The sequence below is a fragment of the Oreochromis aureus genome, linkage group 11, assembly GCF_013358895.1.
Source record: "Oreochromis aureus strain Israel breed Guangdong linkage group 11, ZZ_aureus, whole genome shotgun sequence".
In the NCBI taxonomy this organism is placed as follows: domain Eukaryota; kingdom Metazoa; phylum Chordata; class Actinopteri; order Cichliformes; family Cichlidae; genus Oreochromis; species Oreochromis aureus.
This window is the reverse complement of record NC_052952.1, coordinates 37,738,305-37,765,741: the sequence shown is the minus strand read 5'-3', so window position 1 is coordinate 37,765,741 and position 27,437 is coordinate 37,738,305. Positions and strand designations below refer to the sequence as shown.

The 27,437-nt window shown below is 44.5% G+C and overlaps 1 protein-coding gene across 2 annotated transcripts; it reads right to left on the bottom strand.

Annotated features, from left to right (window-relative positions):
* Window positions 1–7,535: 7,535 nt before the first annotated feature.
* Window positions 7,536–25,296, bottom strand: cmtm6 (CKLF-like MARVEL transmembrane domain containing 6). Of its 2 annotated transcripts, XM_031726664.2 has the most exons (6): window positions 25,163–25,296; window positions 23,302–23,422; window positions 15,329–15,505; window positions 10,198–10,296; window positions 9,862–10,040; window positions 7,536–9,750 (listed from the first exon to the last, which is right to left on the bottom strand). In XM_031726664.2, exons 2-5 carry the CDS (start codon window positions 23,413–23,415, stop codon window positions 9,882–9,884), a joined length of 549 nt encoding a protein of 182 aa, XP_031582524.1. In that variant the 5' UTR covers window positions 23,416–23,422; window positions 25,163–25,296; the 3' UTR covers window positions 7,536–9,750; window positions 9,862–9,881. The 2 variants fall into 2 exon arrangements, with proteins under 2 accessions (XP_031582524.1, XP_031582523.1); XM_031726663.2 differs by having other exon boundaries at window positions 7,536–10,040.
* Between the last annotated feature and the right edge of the window lie 2,141 nt (window positions 25,297–27,437).

Below are 27,437 nucleotides of genomic sequence, written 5' to 3'. Positions count from 1 at the left end.
CCTTACATTTTAATGAGCCGACTGAATGACTTCTTTAAACGTGCGATCAAACCGCAGCAGTGCTGATGAAGACACTGACTGACACACTGGGTTTGATTTCTTTGTGGTCAGCTCTGAACTTCCTCATTTATTTTTTACCTCTTATTAGAAAATATTGAAATTTCCTATTTGTCGCAACATTTCATCAAAATGACCAAACAGTGGAAAAAAACCGGGTGAAGGGACACTTTCTCTCGGTTGAACACGGAACACACACACGCGCGCACACACACACACACACACACACACACACACGCACACACACACACACGCACGCATGTACACTGACACAGACCTACACTCATCCCCCCCCCACCCCCTCCAAACGCCTTCGAAGCTTATGTCTTCTACGTTGTGAGATGTGATGATTCATGTGCTGAGGTGTTTTTTCTGTTCTCAAACTGATCTCCGTGTTGGAGCTCAGTCTGGGGGGAGTTCTTTTTTCTCCTCGTCTTTCCTCATGTTGTGCATTTTCCATGGTTATACCTCTCTGACCTGTCTACCTCGTGATGTTTGTGTAATGTATGTATGGTCGGAAGGGTAAGATGGCGTTGGCACGGCTGGCAGCCTTAACCCAATTTCCCTCGGGATGAATAAAGTATTATCAATCAATCAATCAATCAATCAAAATTGCTGCTGATGTGCCTCTCACCTCCCCGTCTCCAATCTGCTGTTTTTTACTGTAAACATCAGATTTAAAGCTTCTGTTAGAATAGAATAGAATAGAATAGAATTCAACTTTATTGTCATTGCACATGTCACAGGTACAGGGCAACGAAATGCAGTTTGCATCCATCCAGAAGTGCTTTAGCCATGATATAGATATATTACAATATATATTAGCAATAATAGAGATGTGTAAGTATATTACAGAATGGGGTCTATTATGGTTGTTATAATGTACACAGTGTGAAGTATGTTATGAATATTCTATAACTATAAGTATGTACAGGCTATGAACAGGATATAAATATGAAATAAACTACACAGAAATATGAGATATACAGTTATACAGAAATGTGAACTATGCAAGTTATAAACAGTTGTGGGATTAAAAATTATCGTATGTACAGAATGATTATTTACACAGAGCTATACAGTAGTGCAGTTAAGATAAGTGAGATATGTGGATAATTTCTACAGAGGCTATATAAAGTGCTAGTGGTTGTGAGTGGTGGTTCAGTCCATGTTATTATTGTGTGTTTGAGGGTACGGTTGTCCATTGTGTGTGTGTGTGTGTGTGTGTGTGTGTGTGTGTGTGTGTGTGTGTGTGTGTGTGTGTGTGTGTGTGTGTGTGTGTGTGTGTGTAGGTGGTTGTGGGTGTGTGTATGTTCAGTCCATGAGTTTAACGTGGGTCAGATGTCAGGAGGCAGAGTTCAGGAGTCTGACAGCTGTGGGGAAGAAGCTGTTCCGGTACTTGGTGGTCTTAGTCCGGAGGCTCCTGTAGTGCCTCCCAGAGGGCAGGAGGGTGAAGAGTCCATGTGATGGGTGACTGGGGTCTCTGATGATTTTCCCAGCCCTTTTCAGACACCGCTTCCTGTAGATGTCCTTTATGGCAGGAAGTGGTGCTCCGGCGATGCGCTGGGCAGTTTTCACGACCCTCTGCAACGCCTTCCGGTCCGAGGCGGAGCAGTTCCCGTACCAGACTGTTATACAGTTGGTCAGGATGCTCTCGATGGTGCAGCGATAGAAGTTCACCAGGATGTCTGAGGACAGGTGGTTCTTCCTCAGAGTCCTCAAGAAGAAGAGGCGCTGGTGAGCCTTCTTGACCAGCTTGGAGCAGTTGGTCGTCCAGGTGAGATCCTCGGAGATGTGGACTCCCAGGAACTTGAAGCTGCTCACACGCTCCACAGCCGTCCCCTTAATGTGGATGGGTGGATGTGGGTCAGCATTCCTCCTGTAGTCCACGATGAGCTCCTTGGTCTTCTCAGTGTTAAGCAGCAGGTTGTTTGTGTCGCACCACTCAGCCAGACGATCCACCTCCTCCCTGTAGGCGGCCTCGTCGTTGTCACTGATGAGGCCAATCACCGTGGTGTCACCTGCAAACTTAATGATGGTGTTGGAACCATCAGCAGGTCTGCAGTCGTGGGTGAAGAGGGAGTAGAGGAAAGGGCTCATCACACAGCCTTGTGGTACACCGGTGTTCATTGTGATGGTAGATGAGCAGCGGTTATCCAGCCGGACATGCTGGGGGCGGTTGGTCAGGAAGTCCAGTAACCATTTGCAGATGAGGGAACTGATGCCCAGGTCTGTCAGTTTCCTGATGAGTTGTGAGGGGTGGATTGTGTTGAATGCTGAACTGAAGTCTATAAACAGCATTCTGGCGTAGGTGTTGTTGTTGTCCAGGTGTGAAAGGACAGACTGCAGTGCGATGGAGACTGCATCCTCTGTGCTCCTGTTCTGGCGGTATCTTGGTTGGTGGGGGTCCAGGGTGGGGGAGACAGGATTTGAAGTGTGCTAAGACCAGCTGCTCTAAGCACTTAGTGATGATGGGGTGAGGGCTACTGGGCGGTAGTCATTGAGGCTAGATGGGTTGGAGTTTTTGGGTATCGGGACGATGGAGGTGGATTTGAAGCAGGCCGGTACCACAGCGTGGGCCAAGGACAGGTTGAATATGTCTGTGAGCACTCCTGCAAGCTCCCCAGAACACGCTCTGAGAACACGCCCGGGGATGCCATCAGGACCTGCAGCCTTGTGGACATTGATCCTGCTCAGCACCGCTCCTACATTGATGGGGTGTTGAGCTCTGTTCAAAAAGAAAACCACGCTGAACATCAGCATCACAGTATAATTTTAATAAAGTGCTCTGGTCTAATCTCTGTCTGCCTGGATGTTTGACCTGGTTTGAATCATTCATTGGACAAAGCTTCAAAAGTGCCTGTCTGCTGGGAGTCATGTTACCATGTGTGATAGATGGCTGCTGCGAACAAGTTTGAACATAATGAAAACTCCTATTTTTAACTACATGTGATAGGAGGACCATCCTCTACTCTTTGCATCATCAGATTGTGAACACTGATGATATTCAACACTAATCTTTGCTGGGAATGTCTGCTGGATCCACAGCTCTCCCTGTTCGCTGAAACACTGGGTTGTGACGTGTGAGAGTCAGGATGTGATTGCCGTCGGTTTGTTGCCAACAGGCTGCAATCGTTCTTCTTTTTTTTCCCCACATATTTTTATTGAATTTTTTTTTTTATATAGCACAATACAAACAAATATAGAACACCCTCACATTCATACACCCATCCATACATCAAACCTGCCTACATCACATTCAAATGTAGAAATGAGCATAATTCTCACAGTAATACAAAAACACAATGAGTTAAGATAGACAAGATTTTCCCCTCCTTCACCTCCACTCCCTAAAATATCCATATATGGCTTCTGCAATCGTTCTTCTAATTTCGTCACACCGGCTTTTGCCATGGCTGATTTATGCAACAGGTTTTTTTGTTGCACATATTTCTTTCTTTTATACGTCAACGTTACACGGTTCACTTCAACTTTATTTAAATAGCGCCAAATCACAACAAATGTTGCCTCGAGGCGCTCGTATTGTAAGGTAAAGACCCTGCATTAACAAAGACAACAGATGAAACACAAATGTTCCCTCTAAGCTGCGCGCATGCGCTATCTGCTGACGAGGTCTGCACGCACAAAAAATCCAACCTGAATTGAAATTAAAATAAATGCGTAACAATTCATTTGAGGAGGAGAAGTTTGAGGAGTGACGGCGTTGAGTGAGAGAGCGAGTTTAGATGTGAGAGATTTGTGACGTTTAGCGTGTTTGGACTGTGTACTTAGTGAGTTGTGTAGTCGATAGTTTTGCTGTGTGTGTCAGAACAATGAGGCGGCTGCTGAATGTCACAGTTCTGCCAAAAAGCCTCCAAAGGCAGATTACAGTGTGAACGCTGTCTGCAGGTGGAAACAGGAGCAGTGACACACCTGCTGCTGTCAGGCCTGCAGGTATCAGGCTGTGGTGTTCTCCTTTATCTTATAGTGGACAGAAATTATTGTTTGGCGCGGCACAAATAATTTGTGTGACTCTTATTTGATGCAGAACAGCTGATTGTTCTGTAAATAGTTTGAAATGGTTATAAAAAAACACCTTGGCTGAATTTTAAGGTAAATAGCTGCAAATAACTTTGTTGTTTGCCAAACGTTTTTGTTTTGCAACTTGCTTTTTTGAAGAATTAACTAGTAATTATAATTAATTACTTTTTCAAAATAACTTGCCCAACATTGGTCATTATATAGTGTATTTTGCAGACAAAGAGTTCCAGGACTGTCTCCCAGACCACAGCAGGAGCTTCACACAGACTCATGATAAAGTCAGAGCTTTAAAAAATGTTGCGTTTTCAAAATTGGAGTTTAACTCATTTTTACTTCAAATAGCATTAATATGCTACACAGGTCATGGACAAGATTTTTGTAATTTTCACTGTAAGTGGGCTAAAGCACTTAATTAAAAGTATTCTAACAGAAATGTAAATGCTGTAATTTTATTCTTTTAATAAACTGCGTAACCTGGATGGATGCAATGCTGGCGTGACTACAGTGCACACGTCTGATGTTGCTCACAGTGGTCCAAGGGACGCTCAGGGAGTTTGTGTGTTCGCTCAGACATGAAAAATTAGAGGGAACATTGCATATGATCCCCACTGCTTTAGCAACAGTGGGAAGGAAAAACTCCCTTTTAACAGGAAGAAACCTCCGGCAGAACCAGGCTCAGAGAGGGGCGGGGCCATCTGCTGCGACCGGTTGGGGTGAAAGAAGGAAGACAGGATAAATACATGCTGTGGAATGATCACATGCAGAGAGGTGTATAAACACCCAATGCATCATGGGAATCCCCGGCAGCCTACACCTATTGCAGCATAACTAAGGGAGAATTCGGGGTCACCTGGTCCAGCCCTAACTATATGCTTTAGCAAAAAGGAAAGTTTGAAGCCTGATCTTGAAAGTAGAGATAGTGTCTGTCTCCTGAATCCAAACTGGAAGCTGGTTCCACAGAAGAGGGGCCTGAAAACTGAAGGCTCTGCCTCCCATTCTACTTTTAAATACTCTAGGAACAACAAGTAGGCCTGCAGTGTGAGAGCAAAGTGCTCTAATAGGGTGATATGGTACTACAAGGTCCTTAAGATAAGATGGGGCCTGATTATTTAAGACCTTGTATGTGAGGAGCAGGATTTTGAATTCTGGATTTAACAGGAAGCCAATGAAGGGAAGCCAAAACAGGAGAAATATGCTCTCTCTTTCTAGTCCCTGTCAGTACTCTTGCTGCAGCATTTTGGATCAGCTGAAGGCTTTTCAGGGAGTTTTTAGGACATCCTGATAATAAAGAATTACAGTAGTCCAGCCTGGAAGTAATAAATGCATGAACTAGTTTTTCAGCGTCACTCTGAGACAGGATATTTCTAATTTTAGAGATGTTGCGCAAATGGAAGAAAGCAGTCTTACATATTTGTTTAATATGTGTGTTGAAGGACATGTCCTGGTCAAAAATGACTCCAAGGTTCCTCACAGTGTTACTGGAGGCCAAGGTAATGCCATCCAGAGTAAGAATCTGCTTAGATACCATATTTCTAAGATTTTCAGGGCCGAGTACAATAACCTCAGTTTGATCTGAATTAAGAAGCAGAAAGTTAGCGGCCATCCAGGTCTTTATGTCTTTAAGACATTCCTGCAGTTTAACTAATTGGTGTGTGTTACCTGGCTTCATGGATAGATAGAGCTGCGTGTCATCTGCATAGCAGTGAAAATGTATGCTATGTCTTCTAATGATGCTGCCTAAGGGAAGCATGTATAATGTAAATTTCTCTACTTACTGATGATGTCAGACTTATTGATGTCATTGTCATCTGCATATACCAGGGGTCTGCAACCTTTTACACCCAAAGAGCCATTTGGACCTGGTTTCCACACAAAAGAAAACACTGGGAGCCGCAAATACTTTTTGACATCTAAAATGAAGATAACACTGTATATATTGTTTTTTACCTTTGTGCTTTGTGTGAACAACTAAGGTGTGCTGCTTATGAAATCCATGAAGTGCTACAGAGAAAATTACATTTTATTTATGTAATCAACACATTTTGAACTCTTAAAGAAATATAACAAAAGCAAAGACACCCAGCTGAACTAAAATGATCCATGTAGCAAACAAAAACTGTTGTGAGCCGCCACCCTTATATCGCCTTTGGGCTGTTGGAGCTTTGACCTGACTTTTAAAAAGTAAGTGGAAAAAAGCTCTATGCTGCTGAAAAATGAAAAATAGATATTTGCAAAATTCTGCCTAAATATGTATTTTACCTGGTTAATGCGTGCGGCGGGGCGTGGTCTGCAGTGCCGCTGCAGGGGAGTCGGACGCACCTGAGCGGCACCCGCAGTCACGCCTCGCCGCCTTTACGTCTGCGCCATCTGTGCTGTTGTGTTGTCGGGCTGTGAGCTGAAAAGCTACAGCCGGCTGTATACGTACAGCAACCGTGTGTGAACAGTGGTCAATAAAGAGATGCTGAAAAGCATGCTCATGGAAACATCGTCGAGTCTGCCGTGATATGTTTACAATGAGACTTCTGGTCCCGAACCTCTGTGCACAGCGTCCGCAAATCGGGGCTGTACGAAGTCACTTTCATCTTTACGCAGGACTGTAAGCTGTCATCTGTGAGGCGTGAGCGGTGTTTGTTTTTAACATAGTTCACGGTGGAGAACAGCTGCTGACATAATGTGGATCCGGAGATCCGTAATTGGCCTACCTGGGGTTGAAAGTCTCGATAAATGCACGGGGTTTCGGCGGGTACACCGGCTTCAGCGAGTGTGATGCTTATTTTGAGCGATGGAAAAATAATAGAATATAATTTTATTTTTATATTTCAATATCACAATAATCTTCCAATTTAGAACTACAAGTTAAAAAAGAACTAAACACAAATAAAATACACTTCAGCGAAATACTTCTAATTTATTTGCCCAAACCAGGCGGAGCCGCAGTATAAGGACTAAAGAGCCGCAGGTTGCCGACCCCTGGCATATACACACATGATCACACAGCTACCCACAGTACTTCTTTTTTCTTTCTTACTTTTACTGTGCATGTTGCACTTTGATGTATAATGGAAACAAAGTCTCCTGATTCTGACACGTTAATATTAACGAGCACTCAGTAAAACTAATGAAGACTGAGAGTAACCTGATCCAGTGGTGATAAAAAGTTCATCAGAGGTGAAACCGTCACACTGCTCTGTGCGTCAGTCTGCACTTTCCACCAACTGGAGGTCACATGGCTCAAAAATGTCCACACCCTCTCTGAAGCCCCTCCCTCATTGTGAGTAATATATTTATTAGGTCATAAGTTTGATGTAATTTTAATGAAGAGTTCCTCAGAGGCCCTCCTGAAGCTGTGGGTGCTTTGACACCATTTCTCTGTTGGGTTTTAACACGAGGTCAGATTTTTCTAGAACTCACCTTCAGTCCAAAAAGTTTTCCATGTATGTGGGTGAAAACAGAAACTGAACACGTTTCTTTATTGAAAATCTCTTTATCATGTGACAGAAAGAAACTGCAGCAATTTATTACAGACAATGAAATCATAACTGTATGTTCACACACAGGCTGCCAAACATCAGAGAAACTTATATACAAAACAAACGGGCTTTCTGTCTTGAAAATAAACTTTACTTGGTCCCAAATAGAAATGATTTCAGATTTCTGGATTGTCTGACACACACAGAAAAAGTGTTCCAGTGTACTCTGATTACTAACAAATGTCCTCGTCATCATAAAGTGTTTTTCATTTTCACAAATGTAGAGAAGTTTGTATAAAAACCGTCCTTTGTTAGTCTGCTGCTTCATGTGCTCTCAAATGTTTCTGAATTTCAAACTTCTCACTGATTTCATTTTTTTAACAAAAAAATGTTGAATGTGACTTTATTTTGTCTCCTGAGACTTTGGAAAAATGGACGCAATTTAAAAAAAACAAACAAAAAAGATAAAAAATATGAGACCTCAGAAATAAAGAAAAAACAGTTTTTATAATTAAACATTTAAAAATATCACATTTGTAGTAAAAAACCACAAACAAAAACAGATGGATGTTTGCCTTTAAACTGCAGTCCGCTTCATTTTCTGGGCATAAAACTGATTTAGAGTTTGATGTGACTTTAGTGAAGTTTGAGTGGGTGTGAGTGGGTGTGAGTGGGACGGAGGATTACTGAACCACAAACACGTTCACAACAACAGAGAAGGGGGAGGGACTCCAAGGTGCCCGACAGTACTGGTGAGAAACCCCATCAGCGAGTGACAGAGGGGAGGGAGGACTTGCTTCTAACAGGAAGAAAAGGAGAATTTCTGCTCAAAGAGCTCGATTCCTCTTACATTCCAATTTTAAATCATTTGTAGGCACGCAGTATCATTTTCAAGTGTAATTTCTGTCTTTTCTTTTTAATGACGCTGCCGGCTGTGGAGGCTTCCCATCCACGACGCCCTCACACACCCGCAGCTACATCAGCTTCAGCCGCCAACAGCAGAGAGTAAAGACAAGAAAACCTCAAACAAACACTTTGATATTCACCCTTTCATTGTTTCATTTAACACATTCACACGTCAGCGATTAGAATCACCAAGAGTCACTATGATTTGAACTCTGATGCGCTTGAGCCCAACATCAAGGCAATAATTAGTGATAACAGTTAATAAAAGCATTAAAAGAGATCATTAAAAGCTCTGAGCTGATTTTGCTAAACTACCCCCGATATTCATATTTGACTACACGGCATCAAAGATATCAAACACAAACAGGAAGTAAAAAACTAAGTTTAAAAATAAAAAGAACAATTTCGCTTTTAAAATGACGTCAAGAGTGACACCAAACATTAAAAGACCTGAAAACTAATGCTCTGTAACGTCCAGCAGGGGGCGACGACTCTGGTAGGAAAACAAACCGAGATCATCAAACAGTCTGTCGCTCGTTTCACGTGAAAGCGTTTAAAAAAGCCTTCATCACCAACCAATGGGTGATGTCACAGCAGCTAGGTCCATCTTTTAGATACAGGCTATGGATAAACCTGACTGGTCCACGGGGAGAAATTTAAGGAGGACTAAGGCACATTTGGCAAAGGACTGCATTTCCACAGGGTCCAGATAAAAAAATGAAATAAAAAAAGAACTTTAACTCATCTGCAACAACTAAACAACCAGACGTCTCCCCCTGCTGGACACTGAGTCATTTCAACACGAGTAAGAATGATGAATAATTGGCCGAATCGTGACAAACCGCTGCTCTCTCAGCAGCTACTGTGTGGACTTTAACACGCTCTCAGTCTCAACCTGAGCATCGTGAGGCGTTCAGGGACACAGACGGTACTTCAGGAATATTTTCCTGAGGAGGTAAAAGTGTGCAACATTTCATTCAAATTAAAACTAAGGAGAATATATTTTAAAATCAGGATTCTGCTGGAGAGACTTGGACCAATCGGTGCCGACGCCTTCAAAAACACTTCATTCTGTGATTCTTTCTATGACAACAGGACGATAAAGCAAAGCGTTTATCACAAACTGCGTAAAAATAAATCCTACAATCTAAACTACAGCAGAAGATTTAGTGGTTCGGTGGTTTTAGTGTCTCTCGTTTTTGGCGCTCTGCACAGCGACAGGGTGATGACGGGTAACCGATTTCTGAAGAGAGCGCCCTCAGCGCTGGGAAAAGAACTACAAACCGGATTTAAAAAGAAAAAAAATGGACGTGAGGTCAGCATTGGAAGCTCCGCCCCTTCATCATCATATTAGAGGAATATTGGGAAAAGTAATGAGCGGCCTCACGCGTATGAGCAGAAAGATGCTTAAGCTGTCTCGGGTTTGAGTCTTTCCTCCTCTGCCGGCGGCTGGATGCCGTTAGTGTGCTCCTGCTTCTTGTCCTTGTTTAGGAAGGGAAGCCCGTGGCTCTTCACCATCAGGCCGATGTCAACGAAAAACGCCACAGTCGCCAAGAAGCCAAAGACCTGGACGACAGAGAAGAAGAAGAGCGCTGCTGTAGGTGATCTGATAACACACTGTCAGCCAGGAAGGAAAGGAAAGGAGGAGGTATAGAAGGAAAGAAAAAGGAAGATTCAGGAGGTAGGAAAGGAGGGTAGTGTGAGTCCGAGGACGTTTTCTCACCACAGCAACGGTCGCCTGAACCAAATGGCCGCGGTCTGTGGCGAAGACGCAGGAGGAGATGAAGAGCAGCAGAGCGATGACCCCGGTGTAAATCAAGTCCTGTAAAAGAGAAGAAGAAGAAGGTGAGACGAGCGCCTCCGACAGTCTCCCAGTCGCTGCCCTCAATCTGACCGGAACAATAAAAACAATAAAGGTGGACTTTTCTCAAACTGGAGGCGCTGCAGCGTGACGTACAACAGCGACACAAGCTTCATTTTGAGCCTTCAGTCTGGATTATTTCAGCACGCTGAACCCTCGACTCACCGTTCACGGCCTCACTGTAATACCTCACATGTGACAGACTTTCATCGAGACAATCCTGCCCGCTTACAGCTTCCAAACCAAATCCTGAATCAAACACACAGAGCCAAACATCCACACTTTGGTTTATCAAAGTCCAAGTTCACATTCAGAGCTACGATCCATCAACAGTCTTGGAATAAATGTGTGTTAAAATGTTTTGATCCATCTGAGTTGTAACACTCCGGACTCTGACCGGATGGATGGAATCTTTATTTTGAACATGTTGAAAAAGTGTAACAACATAGAATTACAAGACAAACAAACAAAGCAAAACAAAAGGAAAACGAGCAACCACAACTACAAATAACTTTCATGTTCAAACAGGAGCAGGAAGCGTAAGCTTATTTAATCCCACCCCTTTTCCACTGTTTAGTAATCAATAGACTACAGAAATACCTCCTTACAATTACATTACATGTTACGTGTATTTTTTAAAAATAAATGTATTAATTATATGTATGTCTTTCTATCTATCCATACATACACATATACACATACACACATATTTAATAACCCCAGTAACACCTCAAAGGATACACAACCTACAGATATATATACTCATACCAACATACCCGTGCACCCGCACACATGTGAAAATATTGGACAAGAACACCCTATCAAATCTCTGCCTCCTCCCTGTACCCTGTAAAAACCACATCCTTAAACCGCTGTTTAAACTGCACCGTGCTCAGACGTTGCTTTATATCTTTACTTAGTCTGTTCCACAGCTTCACTCCACACACAGAGATGCAAAACCTTTTTAATGTTGTGCGGATACAGGGATGTTTTAAATTTAATTCCCCCCTCAAATTGTATCCCCGTTCCCTTTTAGAAAACAGTTTTAGAATATTGTCAGGAAGCAGGTTATTTATTGCTTTATACATAATTGGTGCAGTGAGAAAATGAACCAAATCTATGAATTTTTGATTTTAAGAATAGTGGATTTGTATGATCTCTGTAACCGGTTTTATGGATTATCCTTATGGCCCTTTTTTTGTAATATAAAGATTGATGATAGCGAACATTTGTAAGTATTGCCCCAAACCTCTGCACAGTAATGCAAATACGGTGCAATCAGGGAACAATAGAGAATGTGGAGTGATTTGTGGTCCAGAATGTGTTTTATTTTACTCAAGATTGAAACACTTCTTGAAATTTTGTTATGTATATGACTTATATGAGACTTCCAGTTTAATGTATCATCTATAATCACACCAAGAAACTTGTGTTCAAGAACTCTTTCAATTTCCACACCATCTGTAAGAAACGCACGAGTGCAGATTCAAAGTCACTTCTAAGTTCAAAGACTCTGACTAGAGCAGTGGTTCTTAACCTGGGTTCGATCGAACCCTCGGGGTTCGGTGAGTCGGTCTCAGGGGTTCGGCAGAGCCTCCGCCGTGACATGCACGGCTCATTTTGTGCACCAGTAAAAAACATATCTATGTCTTGAATTTGAAAAAAAATCATATTCTATTTTTCACTAAAGAGGGGTTCAGTGAATGCACATATGAAACTGGTGGGGTTCGGTACCTCCAACAAGGTTAAGAACCACTGGACTAGAGGCTACAACTGCAGTTCAGTCTGCAGACTGTAGGTGGCAGCATCACGCCGGTATATGACAGCTTTTACTGGTTTTCAGCCACAGTGGTGTGTGTGTGTGCACATGCTCCAGCTGTGAAGGCTGCACAGCTGCAGGAGGCAAATGAGGAAAAGCAGCTTTTTACAGTCCAGAAATCTTCATTCATTCACTCTGATTGTTTCCAGCCTCACAGTTTCACTCTGGGACGTCTTTAAAGTTGTAGCTGCGATAAAACCAAGTTCAGACTTTAGACTTTGTGTGACTTGTGGCGGGTGTAGGGCGTGTCTGCATCCACGGTCCGGTTCACGCTTTCAGTTTGGGGCCGTATCTCGTTTTAATTCATTGTTTAGCGGGAATGAATAAGTCCATCATTCTGAGGCTAACGAAGCTCGACCGCTCGTACTCGTCTCGTATTTAAACACACCACAGCTGGCGGGCGCTCGCTGTGGTACCAATGCTCAGCTCCTCTGTTCTTTTGTTCAGTTTCATTTAATTTACAAAGATCCCACAGAGAAAACACACACACACACTCGGACCGCCATTAGAGTTCTCCCTCCCTCTAAGACAACTTTCTCCTGATTGGCTGCCCCTCATATGCAGCAGGAATAAAACAGATGGGAACAGGTCACCTCTGATCACTGACTGTGGAAGTGTGGGCTTAAAATGCCTCCCATCATGCTTCCTTATGACAACATGCTCTTAATGTGAAAATTTAGCTGCTGCTGTTCCTGTCTGGTGTTTCTTTGCGGGCATGTTGAGGTTTCTCTTTAATTGGTACGATGAAGAAGAACTCTGTGGCTCGTCAGCTGTCTGAGCAGACACTGTTGTTCCTAGAGTATTTAAAAGTAGAATGGGAGGCAGAGCCTTCAGTTTTCAGGCCCCTCTTCTGTGGAACCAACTTCCAGTTTGGATTCAGGAGACAGACACTATCTCTACTTTCAAGATTAGGCTTCAAACTTTCCTTTTTGCTAAAGCATATAGTTAGGGCTGGACCAGGTGACCCTGAATCCTCCCTTAGTTATGCTGCAATAGACGTAGGCTGCCGGGGATTCCCATGATGCATTGGGTTTTTCTTTTCCAGTCACCTTTCTCACTCACTATGTGTTAATAGACCTCTCTGCATCGAATCATATCTGTTATTAATCTCTGTCTCTCTTCCACAGCATGTCTTTATCCTGTCTTCCTTCTTTCACCCCAACCAATCACAGCAGATGGCCCCGCCCCTCCCTGAGCCTGGTTCTGTCGGAGGTTTCTTCCTGTTAAAAGGGAGTTTTTCCTTCCCACTGTCACCAAAGTGCTTGCTCATAGGGGGTCATATGTTGTTGGGCTTTCTCTGAATATATTATTGTACGATCTACTGTACAATATAAAGCTCCTTGAGGCGACTGTTGTTGTGATTTGGCGCTGTGTAAATAAAATTGAATTGAACTGAATTGAGAGCACCACGCTGCGGTCGTTGTTGTGTTCCTCTTTTTATTTCAGGCAGGTAACCTAAAATAAAAGTGTTTCCACACACGAAGGTGGTGCTGAGGCCTCCGGTGGAGAGAGAGCGCCGCTGAAAATCAGTGCAGCGGAAAGGCTCGGCCTTCAGTTTCCTGTTTCCTGTCCACGCTCACCTGCATGACTTTTAAACTTTGAAAAAGCAGAGGAAGCAGCGTCTCTGTCAGCAGAGTTAAGGCTGACACCATGATCCCGGAGCTGCTCCACCATTTCTCAAAGATCGGCCTTTAAACGGCTGCAAATACCAACCGTGAACTCACGCCAACTTTACTGGACCAAACTCTTTATGCTTGTGCCCCTCTGACTCCTCCCCCTCCTCGCATCCAATCCCACGCTTTCCTGCTTCAAAGTTCAGAGCAGGTTTTTTTCCATGTGGACGTGAAAATGAGGGAACGCTTTAATTACTTTAATCTTAAGTTATTTATGAGCATCTTTATTTAGATGAATCATTTCCACGTGAATGATTTAACAGGAAGGCGTTGTTTGACTGGCCAACTTTAAACCTCATCTCTATAAAAATAAAAAAGGTGGGGGCGTCGGTGCAGCCTGGTTTGTGCTCAGCCAATCAGAGAGAGGCAAAGAGGCACCACTCTAAAGGAAAGGGCGAGGGTTCGATTGAAGCTGGCACCTTCATTAGGTTTAGAACAGCTGGTGCACTCGCAGCTCCACATGCAAAGATTTTCCACCCTGCTGAGTCTGAATTTGCAAAAAGAAAATCGTCCGCTTCTCGTTTTCGAGTTTCACTGCGCCCACGCTGTAAGATGAAGGACTGAGCGGGAAACATCATCTGGAAGTGTCATCAGTGAGAGACTAAAATAAACCGTCTGTTTTCATTTTGGTGCGAGACGACAGCAAAGCTCGCAGGAGGAGAGCCGGGACAAACGGCACCGCCGCGCACCCTCCTCAGACTGATTTTACTCGAGTACTCACACGAGTACCCGACTCCCTCAGGGTTACTCTGGCATCACAGACAGAAAGCACGCCGGGCTGTCCGTGCTCTGATGCTGCAGCTCAGTGAACCAATGCAAAGACGTTTTTTTAGTCAAGCAAAGGTTAAAAATAGTAACAAGACAAATAGTTCCTCATCTGTCCAGAAATTCAAAACGATACAAAATTAAATGTATAAACTGAAGTCAAAGGACTGAAATATGAATAATACGCAGCCCGAGCATCATGTGTTGCTGGGTTAATGCTAGTTCAGCACTCTCTGGACAGCTGCTCTGACTACATGAACGAGTGCTGGGCCGACTCGAGTATACACTCACGATCTGACTGTGGAAGCCAAACTCGGGTTACTTTGAACATGTATGTAACAACCTGCTCCTCTAATGACTGTCGATCGGGTCGTTATTGTAGTTTGAAGTGGGTTTGAACAAAGACCATCAAAGATGAAAGTGTGCTCTGAAAGAGGAAGTGACTCTAAATAAAGCCAGACATGAACTCTGTTCAGATTCAGAGACTGTTTAGACGTTTCCAATACTCAGAGTGGGACCGTCTCTAATCACTCATTTAGTTTTGAAATACTCACCTGTGTAGCTTTTATTTCTCAATAATATAGTTTTATATTATTTTCCCTTCCTTTACTATTTTTAATGTCACTTTTAATTATCTTGAGCCTGGCCAGCTGTTTCCAGCCTTAATGCTAAGCTAACCTGCAGCCGTTCATCAGCGGAGAAGAGTCGGACTGAAACGTGATCTTCAGGTTCTTACCACTTTGGACCAGTCCTCGATGCCGATTTTTTTGTGCAGCTTAGTGGAAAGGAGGACGAGCAGCAGCAGGGTGAAGAGGAAGGCCGTGCAGCTGACGAACTCAAAGAAGTAGAGAGGAGAGCAGCTGAAGCAGCTGTCCACCGTCTCCTCCAGGATGAAGGCAATGAAGGAGAGCACCTGAGGGAGAAACAGGAGGTCAGCACAGGTGAGGATAGAATAGAAATATAAGTCAGGGTGTGCCCCAGGGATCGCTCCTAGGACCACTCCTGTTTGCTTCATACATCAAACAGTCGGCGTGTTAAAGCGAGATGTTCTCCTAAAGCAGAGACCGACCTGTGAACACTACTGTGAATCTGTCACAGCCTGTGAAACCACGGCTGCAGAGATTCTCGTGATGCGTCTTTTATTAGTTGAATAAAAAATGATCTATGGATCTGCAGGTTCATCAAGTTAAACCTGAGTCTTAGAATAAAACGTGTAGTTTCAGTGGACCGGCCCACTCAGGATCAAAGTGGGCTGCAGTTTGACATCCCTGCGTTAAAGCACGAACAATGATAATAATAATGATTATTCTCATATTTTGTCAGACATTTTGGTGATTATGAAGAAATAATTGCATGAAATGTTATTTTGTTTCACTTTTCCCACTAAAAGCTTCTTCAGCAGCTCACATATTCACGAGGGGCCAAAAGCGCTCTGCGTGTTTGATTTGTCAGTTTTATTCTGCACGTCTGCTCCCGGCATCGAACGCTGCAACTATGACACACTGGGAGAAACTGACCCGACAGTCACCACTTCCTCTTCCTGTAGGAAACTGAGACCTTCAGTCTCTGTCAGCTGCTGCCTCGTGTATTCGTCTTTTCGTCCTCTTATCTGAGATGAAGCCAGCTTGTTTGATGTGAGCTGACAAACTGGAATGTGACGTGTATTTCCAGTCTGAGCAGCTGCTGGCAGTTTCAGGCCGGCGTGACAACACAAAGGCGCCAGCTCTGCTGCGTTTCATTAGAAGTTGTGGTCGAACCGCTCCGACCGCTCCGATCTGTGTGGGCGGCAACAACAGCAACTGCTCCACACCAGCAGCCATCGCAAGGACGCCCTGAGCACATCTGAACCACCACAGCGGCGAGACCACGAGATCTGCAAACCAGCAGGAGCCGATAGGAGCGCTTCACCCCTCAGACCCCCCGAGTTTGGGGACCTGAAAGAGAGGCAGTATGGGCCTAGGCAGGGGGGCGGGGGATGTTTGGACTACAAACATGGAGGAATTCGTGGTTGAGCTCTTCCAGGCTCCAAACACAGAAATCAGAAATACGCGTGTTGTGAATGTAAACTGACCTTTAAATGACTCAGAGAGCAGCGCAGTGCAGAAGGATGGCTGATGTGGAGCTTCCACTAACTGCTGGAAGGAGGAAGTCAGGACCACACCAACTCTCTGACCACTTGTCAGGACAGAAACTTTAAGAAATGACACTACTGTGCTCTGATTGGTCCAGATGTAAGTACACGATGATGTGTCGAATGCACTCTCGAGAAAGTCCAAGCCTGCCAGAGTTGCTCTGTCTGAAACGTTTGAGGAGCGTGTCAGAGCTGCACGCCTGCTTTCTGCAGGTGACGCCGTCCCGTCGGCTTCTTCACACCGCGACCTCCGGGTGGAGTAAAGCTGCCAAAATGAGCATAAAGACAGAGCTCAGAGTAGAGTCGCCGCTCGTCCAGAGCCAGGAGAGATCGTTACGCCAACAGATAAGAACCAGGAACCAAAGTCGGGATCATCAGGAATCAGGAGGAACAAACATAGTTAAATATGAACTACCAGAGTCTTTAAACAGCCGTGCACGTGTGCAGGGATACTTTCCTCTCGCTGTTGCGTGTTTATCCTCGTGGTTAAGCCGAACGGCAGCCTCTGTCTCCGTTACAGCGGCGAGTTTAACTGTAGGAATATTCCATGTTAAAGTGAGCCTTAGGTTATAAAAAGGCTTTGTGCTTTTCTTCAGACAGACAAACCCAGAACCACAGAGCGAAAAGCAGACCGCCTGACGTCAGCGGGCCGAGAGCGGCTCTCCTCTGGACGAAGGTTTAAGGCGCCAATACTTTTATCCTTCAGTCAGAAACACCGACATGACTCATTCTCTGTCAGTAATCTGATTACATGTTCTGACACTGTTCTGTACCACCAACAGGTTATTTTTAGGGACGCGTATTTCTTTATTCTAGGAGCAGAAAACATGAGACGTGAGAGAATCTGAGTGACTTTTGAGTGTTTCTGTAAATACTGCCACTGTGTTTGTGCCCATCATTGACATCCTGCACATCCTGAGTCATCTGCTCTCACTTCCCCACACTATATGAACTATATGAACATAAATATGCAAAGATTGAATTCTGCCATCACTGTCATCAGTCAGGCTGCCACCATCAGACTGTTCAAATCAGAAACACAGCGAGTGGGTGGAAGGTGGAAATCAAGAACCTTCACCGGCACCTTCTCGTGCAACTCTGCTGTTTCTACGTCGCTCAGTAGAAGACCTCCACCATGTGTCAGTCACTGGTGCTGGATCTCCTCCATCATGTCCAAAGTGGTTTATTTTAGGGAACTGAATGAAGACATGAAGAGACGAATCTGCAGAACGGGGCGGGTGAAGACGCTCTCGTCCCGGGGTGGTAATGTGGAACTCCACGCTGACAGCTTCGTCTCACCTTCGATGCACAACCTCATATAAATAAATCTAAACATGTTGTTAAGGTTGGAAACTGTGGACTTGCATGAAATTGAGGTCACCTGGAACAGAGAGTCTGCGGTGAAACCTGTTTTTTCCAAATGAGCTGCACTCACTGAATTCTGATGCACACAGAGTCATTTGGTTCCACAATGAGCCTGAAATATGACAGAAACTGCTCAGGTCACTTTGATGGTTCCTCCTATTACGCTTTAAAGGGTTCACATGTGAAGCAGCTTTTGGTGCCTTTGCTCGTGAACATCTGAGCTCATTTAAATCAGGGCTTTACGCTCCATTAAGCTTCACTACAACAAGTCCAGATCCTTCTCAGCGTCTTAGATGTGTTTTGTTCTTTATGGCCCTCTTTTATGAACGCTCTATATTTAAACAGTGCTGCAGTAAATTCCATCGACACCCGGCTGCGTTCGGCTCTGCGGTCGCTCGTGTGAAAAACAGCAGCTCTTCTTTTCCTTTCATCTTGCTGTAAAAGCAGAAGTTTGATGTGTTGCAGTAATGAAAACACTGACAGTATTTAGCGTCCCGTTTCCCACAAAATAAAAATGCGTCACTCGTGAAACGCTGGATTTTAGAAACCTGACGGATGTACACGGGCCAGCGTGCACACCCTGAAATCCTCCCGAAAGACTTCCTGTTCAGCACAGACAGGTGAGCGAGCTGCAGACAGACGTGACCCGGCGTGAATCAGCGCGCCGTCAGCACCTGCAGCCGTGTCACCTTCACTCAGCTGACGTATCACACTGGGGTTAAACTCACAGTGGGAATCCCCGCACGATTCCACAGTGAAGCTGCTGTTAAAAACTCACTCAGCGCTTCCTGTCTGCTTCACAATAAACTTACACTGAGACAGTGGGAAGCTTTTATTGTGAAAGCACCTGGAGAGGCAGGGATTGAAGCTGGACAACAGCAAACACGGTGCTTTAACCTTCAGGGAGGCGCACGTGTGTGTTTGTTAGCGATTCTCATGAATCTGTGCAGCAACTTTAACACGTTGTTACATTTTTTCTAACATCATTAAAACAAAGACAATAAGCAGCAACATGAGGATGATCTAAATGATTTATGCAAAAAACTGATTAATGTCAGTTTGTTCGAATCTCTCACAGCTGAAGGAAACAGAAACACGGCGTCCTCTGCCTGCAGTGATCTTCAGACATTACACATCACTGAGGAACTGATTTATTTCTAATGCCTACATCCACCCAAACGATCAGCTGTGTTAACTACACCTCTGTGGATGAACAGGTTGGAGGCAGACTGCACATGCATGTGGTGACTGGGGTTAAGTGTAATGCAATGCTACAACCTGAATTACAAACCTGTAGTTATGAGGGGCAGCCAATCAGAAGTTTAGGTGGACAAAGGCTGAGTATGGGGATAAACATGGATTATTTTGAACTGTGACTCATGCAAAGCTGCCCTGGTGGAGCCCACATGGAAAAAACATTAGACTGGGCCTCCTTTATTCTGTGGCTTTCAGTTGTTTCAGAGTTCCAGTTTATTTTGCAGGAAGGTTTCACAAAGATCTGACCGCACATCCTCTTTCTGCCCAGCACCCACCCGCGCCAGCTCCATCCAGACTCCCAGGGCCGGATGCAGGCGTCGTTCTCCCACCGAACACCTCACTGAGCTGTTGCAACGGCAGCTCTGAGATCTGCTAACGACAGCCAAACTGACCGCTCCGCAACACTTTCACTTCCCGTTCTGCAGCTTCCTGAAGAGCTGCTGGATGAGGAAGATCCAGTCACAGAGAGGTCACACACACAAACACACACACACACACACACCGACTGGTTCCCTCGCACCACGGAGCACGGCTAACGAATCCATCCCGCTCGTCACCGTCCGGCTGCTAATACGCATTAATCTGTCCTGAAAACAGTTCCCAACAAACGAACCTCCACTTCCTGTTTTGCTGTTAAATTCTGCTCATGAAAGAGACGATGATGTTTGTGAGGCAGAAGCCGCCGAGCCCGGAGCCGAGAGCCACAGACTGGATGTGTGGATTCACACTTCAGCTTAGACAGAACCTCCACATTAAAAGCACCAAAGCGACCTCATCCCCATCTCCTGTAACCAGGAAGTCACAGACCTTATTTGGCCATCATCATCGCGCTGATGCATTTCACCTGCACCCGTGTGCTACATACAGCGGCCTGTCGACACGCGCTTCCTCGTGCCCCTGCAGACACTATGGCACGTTCCTCGACTGGCTGCTGGAGGTCAGAGGTCAGATGCAGAGAGAGAGCTGCACCAGGGTGAGTGCTCTGGTCCTGAACAGATCGCAGACGTGTTTCCAAACACTCGCTAACTGCTCGCAGTGAAACTGCCGGTAACTTGCGCCATATTGCTGCACAAAAGATACACATTTTTCCTACCAACCAGTGGTTGCCATGCAGCTCTGGGAGCAATAAAAATGTCCTCACTCCGGTGCACACAGGTCAGGACACAAAAGGATTCAAGTCATACACATAAATGTGTTTACGACCTGTCCGAGTACAACGCCAGCTGGGATAGTCTCCGCCCCCTACTAGTGGATGAGAATGGAGGGACAGAAACTGACTCTGCGTTTGTTTTGCTGCGTGTATGAATATCTGCTTGATTCATTGATGCAGGGACACTTTTAAAAAATTCAGCTTGAAAGCCGCTGACACAGATTTCGCTTCTTGTTTCTGGAACGATGACATAAGTGCGACACTCAAAGATGTCAGCCCGTTTCACGCCGTGAGTGTTTCCGTGCAGTTGTTCGGTGCGTGGCGGTAACACGGTTTATCTAAGAGCGTCTGACTTCAGCAGCAGGTTTTGTGTTGCTGTTGGTTCAGACGACTCTTCATCTGTGAGGAGCGCGGCCAAACTGTTAAAGAGGCGACACCGCGAGGGCTTCACTGCTGTGAACATCATTACATACATGTACACAGGCGCACGCGTAATTCTGCTCTGCTCTTTTGTTTGTGAAGTACTTTGTGCCAAACAGATGAGCAAATAATCAGGAAGTGCTGGAAAAGTTGTCTGCCGGTCGGCGATGACGGTGGGGGCGCTGCCGTCCACCACCGGCTGCTGGAATACGTGTGACTGACGCACAAGAGACTGAAGAGATGCCGAAAACCACCACAGTATGAACTGGATCAGAGGGACAGGACGTGCTGGGGGCAGTTAGTTAGCAGAACCTGAACTTTCAGAATAAAAGCGAACGGATCCTTCATGAAACGAAACTATGCCGATGACGGATCCTTCCTTTGGAGTTATTAAATATGAGCAGGTCAGCACTTCGTGAGGTCAAACTAAGACACATCAGCTCTGTTCACGGCTCCGTTAAACATCTGGTTCCAGCTGCAAACCCCGCTTTAAACAGAGATCTGCAGGAGAGTGCAGCAGCTTCCTGTCTGATTACTGGCAGTGGACTGTGAGCGCACCACAAACTGCGGAGGCATTTCCTGCTCTGAGCAGCCTGAAGGGAGGGCGTGTGAGGAGCGTGCTGCACGTCCTAAACAAACTGAGGTGAAAGCACAAGTCCACCTGGTTTAATCCTGAAAGCAGCGCTCATGTGCGCAGAGTTGTTTTGGTCTCAGTCCAGGAGGATTTGTCTACTGCGATGATATTTTTGTTCGTTACCTTCATGACTCCTCACCCATTTAGCATGTTTCCAAAGTCCGCCGGGACATTACAGCATCACCTCACCTGCATGGATCCAACTCAGGTGCTCACAGAGTTACAAGTCTTTTTTTTTAAAGCAGCAAACAAGTCACCATCATCGTTAACAGACCGGTGATGAGTGCAGACTGTGTAATTTGTAATTCCTGTCACCATTTCTCACGCTCACAGTGTTTCCTGTCAGTCAGCTGATGGCTGTGAGCCTGCAGAGACTCGCAGAGGATCGACTCTGCAGCCGGTCGCTTTTGGTTTTTTGGGGGTTTCCACAGTAACGACCCTGAAAACAGCTGAAACTATAATAGATCCTGTCAGCTACACGGCTGGGCTTGGCCACCAAGACATCACCTGTCGTTTCAGGTCATCTCACACGGTCCAGCCTGAAGATGGTCAGTGGTCACTTTTCTCTGGGCTCTACAGTTATGATCTGCACACCCGAGGCCCCCGCACACCCGAGGCCCCCGCACACCCGAGGCCCCCGCACACCCGAGGCCCTGTGTGTTTGCATGTGCGTTTCCTCACTGCTACTCCTTCTGTAGCTCTGACATGTAAAGAGCTGAACTCTGTTGCACCAACACCGAGCTGCAGGAGAACCTGAGAGTGTTTGACTGAGAATCACTGCACATGTGCATAATTCATGGAAGTCACAGAGCAGCAGCAGCAGCCGCTGCATTGTTTTCCTGCACCACGTGGGCTGCACAGCGGATGGTTACAGAAACATCAGACCCACAGCAGAGTCAGAGGTGAGGGAGCAGAGACAAAGAGTCTTTTAAGACATCTGAGGCAAAGTTTCGGCAACATGCCAAACACAATCACAGTTTCAGCATCTAAATAATGAATCTTTCCTCTCTGAAGCATCAGAAACCTGCTTTTCTGTCACAGCTTTCAGACTGAGCTACTGTTCACCTCACCGGACAGGAAACTGGGCACCTCTCCACAGGAAGGGCCCGGCGTCGGCCCGTCTTCCTGCAGAGGCGCAATCCTCGCTGTTAAAGGGAGTTTAAAGAGTGCGTGCAGGTCGGGCCAGAGCCTGAGAGCGGGCAACAAATATCTGAAACTTATTCTGAAGGACGATTTAATCATTTACCAACATTAATGTTTAAACACCAAATGTTCCCAATCTCTATAATTCTTATTCCAACTAAATATCATTGATTTAAAATAAAAACAACTTTTAATTATTTAATTTTAAATCTGAGGAAGGTCATGATTTTTGTTTTTAACTGAATATTTTACTTGAACAGTTTTAATTGAAAGTCTGCAGAGGTGTTTGCCAGCAGCAGACAGAGGACAGTGTCAGCTCATAGAGCAGCTCAGTGTAATCCAAAACAAGTAAAGTGAAAAAAACGAAGCTTAATTTCAGCAGACTCAGACTTTTACGGCACACCTGCAAACACACGTTTAAGTTTTGCCCGTTTTAGTTTCAGCCAATGAGCTGACACAATGAGGAAACCCTGAATGTTTCACACAGTTTGTGTGTTTGCAGGTGTGAGTGAATGCTCCTGGTACTCCAGTGTAAGTCTGGATAGACTAAACGAAAGCATCTCATTGGCTAATGAAGAGTCACATGAGTCTGAGCATCTTTGAACTCACCACTTCAACGACTTTTAGTATAAAGCGGTTTCTGTCCAGGTGGGCCGAGGGGATCAGGCAGAAGCTGTCTCCAGGGTTTGGGGTCGTTGTGGGAGTATAAACTGCGTCAGCCATGATGGAGCTGAGAGAGAGAACAGAGACAGGTCAGATCACAAACACCACACACTCGTGGTTTCTGCTCTAAAAGGGACAAAAACCTGCAGCGCTAATATTTCACTCGAATCTCACACCAGAGGCCGGCAGCACGGGGCAGGGCCTGGGGCTTACAGAGGCAACTTCAGGGTTACCTGGACCGTCAGGTAAACCATAAAGGATAACCGCAAAGATACATCAGCATGGCAACCTATGCTGCTGCCCCAACCTGCTCCAGAGCAGGTTACGTTCAACGCTGGTGTTCCTCCATTCAGTGGAGTCGGTAAGTTCCAGCTCAGCAGGTTTCATACATAAAAAATTCCTTCAGCACAAAAACTGTTAAAGAATCCAGACGTGGCACTTTTAAACACACACTTCAAGCCAGCATCAGTTACCATGGTGATGGTGAAAAGAGAGGAAAGGCTGAAAACTGTGGCAGCTCTGAGCACAGCAGCGTTATTACAGCTCGTCCCACCATCAGAGCAGCTAAACACTTTATCTCTTCACAGAGGAGAAGCACCGGAAACAGCATCAGCAAAGACTCCGCCTATTCAGGGGGTCTGGGCTCACGTTTAGGGACACACGTCACTGAATCCGGTTTTACGTCACATTCAACGGGAGATGAAATCATTTTATAATATTTCAAATCCTTGCCCACTTCCACAGGAACCACGTGACCACGTTTAAAATCACACTAACATTTATTCATCTGTGTAATAATAATGATAATCTCCAGCTGCACCTAAACAGCAGGTGAGATTACAGGTTTTTAAAACGCTGAATGAACGTGAGGTTAAAGCTGCTGAGCAGAAAACTAAAGCAGTCACAGAGAAATGATGGTGGCTGCGATCTGGATTCAAGGAAAGATTTAGTGTATTTATGCACAGCGATGGGAAACTCCTGTTTCAGAGCAGCCGAAACATTAAAGTCCGCCTTAAAAAACAAACAGAGTGAAAGAAAAAAGCTCACTAAAGATCTAAATATGGCGTCAGGCTCGTTTGTCTTCATAAACAGCAATAAGGTCGACATGACGTCACGCAGTACAACTGAAGTGAAAAGCGCTAAAAAAGTCACTGAATGTATTTCTGCACGCGTCCGTGGAGCTTCTCCGTGGAGCTGTGGGGACATTTCTGATAAATTTCTCATTTTCACAGTAGTGAAAGCGAAAGTGATCCGGGCAGGTGAGCACAGCTCAGGTGTGATAAGAGCAGTTTATGAAGCTATCAGCCAGCCGGCCATCTTGCAGTCATATTTGAACCACAACACTGAAGTTTAATGAGAAATGCTGATAATGAGCGAGTGTCTGATTGTAGACAGCTACAGATCCAGTTACAGAGTGTCCCGACAAACTGAACACACTGCACGGCCCTACTCTGCAGATAATTCAGTGATAAACCAACTTTTTAAGCCCACACGGCCCGCGATCAAATACACGATAAGATGAAGAGGCTGCTGCCGAAGTGAAGAGCGGCTCGGTCACTAAATATTTAAAGATTCTGCGATGATTTTAATTCAGCGCTTTTCTCCAGAAACGACCCTAGAAAATAAAATTGACCTAATTCTGAATGAAGCCTGGCGTGCGTCGCACTTCCTCGTGAAACGGACGTGCTGTGAGCTTCGTATCGATTTTTGATGCTGGCCTGAAATGTACGTAACGTAACCACTAAAACAGGAAGTGAGGATAAAGTTTGAAGTCGATAAAAACGCGAATGTTCAGAAACAAACTCACCGTTCAGTTTTCTGCCGCTGAGCACGAAGATAAAGTTTCCAGCTGTAAAGTTCAGGCTCGACTCGAAGCCTTCTTCCTCTCTAATATTACTCAAACTTCCGCATTCTGCCCTGTCGTGCCAAACACACACAAACCGGGAAGATTTTCAAAGTAAAGGTGCTCAACGCTAGTAACAAGGAAACAGTTTCAAATAACCAAAATAAGACAGAAAGGCGTGAAAAGGCGACACAAAGACAAATAACGTGAAAAGAAACAAGAATGAAAGGAATTTTTTAAAAAGGTGACAATAAAAGGAAATAAAGTCAAATCAGAGAAAAGTTACCAAATAAAACACAAAGTTATCAAAACCAGAGAGTGATAAAAATTCTGAAAAAGGAAATAAAGTTAAAAAAACAGGAAAAAATGAAACAAAATAAGATGTCAAGTATAAATAAATAAGGTGATAACAAGACAATATTAAGACATGAAGAGGCAAAAATAAGAAAAAAAGACTAAGACAGTGTCTGCGACAGGAAGAAGAAAAATGGACTCGAACAAGAAACATGTTACCAAAACACAAAGAGACCAAAAACAGATAAACTGGACCAAAACAGCATTCAGCACAAAAATAATAATACTATAATAAATACAAATATATAATAAAATATAATAAAACGAGTGACAGCAGGAGGAGGTCTGCTCTGCTTCTCACACCTGCTGCTGTGGAAAACTTCAACACTGTGAACTTCAGCTCGATCAACAGCTCTGATCATGGAGGTCAGAATGTACATGGTGTTATTAATTACGCTAACGTTACTCAACAAAACCAGCTTTACCTATTAATAAAGCAACATGTGGGAATAATTTTAGCTGCAGAATAAGAAACAACCAAAGGGTTCAAATACAAAAATGTACAAAATGAATTTTTCATCCACAATACAATGGAGTGAAAATATACAGGTCCTTCTCAAAAAATTAGCATATTGTGATAAAGTTCATTATTTCCTGTAATGTACTGATAAACATTAGACTTTCATATATTTGAGATTCATTACACACAACTGAAGTAGTTCAAGCCTTTCATTGTTTTAATATTGATGATTTTGGCATACATAACTCATGAAAACCAAATTCCTATCTCAAAAAATTAGCATATTTCATCCGACCAATAAAAGAAAAGTGTTTTTAATACAAAAAAAGTTAACCTTCAAATAATTATGTTCAGTTATGCACTCAATACTTGGTCGGGAATCCTCTTGCAGAAATGACTGCTTCAGTGCGGCGTGGCATGGAGGCAATCAGCCTGTGGCACTGCTGAGGTGTTATGGAGGCCCAGGATGCTTCGATAGCGGCCTTAAGCTCATCCAAAAAATTGAAGAAAAAAAAAGTAATTCATAAAAAGCAAAAAATGAAGAATTATAACGTTATATAAAAAACAACGCAATGTGCCATAAAATAGAAACGGAGTAGAGAAAAAACATCTCCAAAAGTTGATTCTGTTCATCTGGACGTTTTCAGTGGGAGAAACGTTTCGTCACTCATCCAGGTGACTTCTTCAGTCTAATGGCCATGAGTCCCATTCACAGAGAGTTGGGGAATGGCTGCAGTCACAGCGTGTAAGATGGTGACAGGTGGACCCTTAGGTCCCCTCCTCCATTCAGAGATGGTCTTTCCCTTTTCACGCAAATGGCCTCCTTGACTCCGCGCTCAAACCAGCGTTTGGTTTGTGGTGGTCTTTGATCAAAAACAAACAAATAAACAAAAATCTGTGAAGCTAAAGGCAAATAAAAAAAAATAATAATAAAAAAAAATAAACGAATAAATAAAAATATTAATAATTTAAATATTAAGGGAAGAAAAAAATGACCTGAACTGAAAAAAAGCTCGTAAATCTGATGTAAGATATAAAAATATAAATGTGCCTTTTTTTTTTTTACTGCCCGTGTCTCTGATCATTATGTGAACCTAAAGGTCTCACAGCTCGGTCAGCGGCGCTCCTGCGGCTCTGCTGCCCGGTCTGTGCCGCCGGTGTGCGGCCTGCAGGGGTCGCTGCAGCCCGCGCTCCTCTCCCACGTCCTCCGCTCCCTCTCCGCCGGCGTGTGTGAGGCTTTCCCCCCTATAAAGCTTCGCGAGGTGACGGGAAGCTGGAAAGGCTCTCCAGCAGCCACAGGGGGAGGAGGAGGATGAAGATGAAGCTGTGTGTGTCCGTGCGCGCGCACAGCTGATCTCAGTTCAGTCCGTCTGAGCTGAGCGGAAACTTTGGATGCTTTTCTCGCTCTGGAGCTTCTTCTTCTTC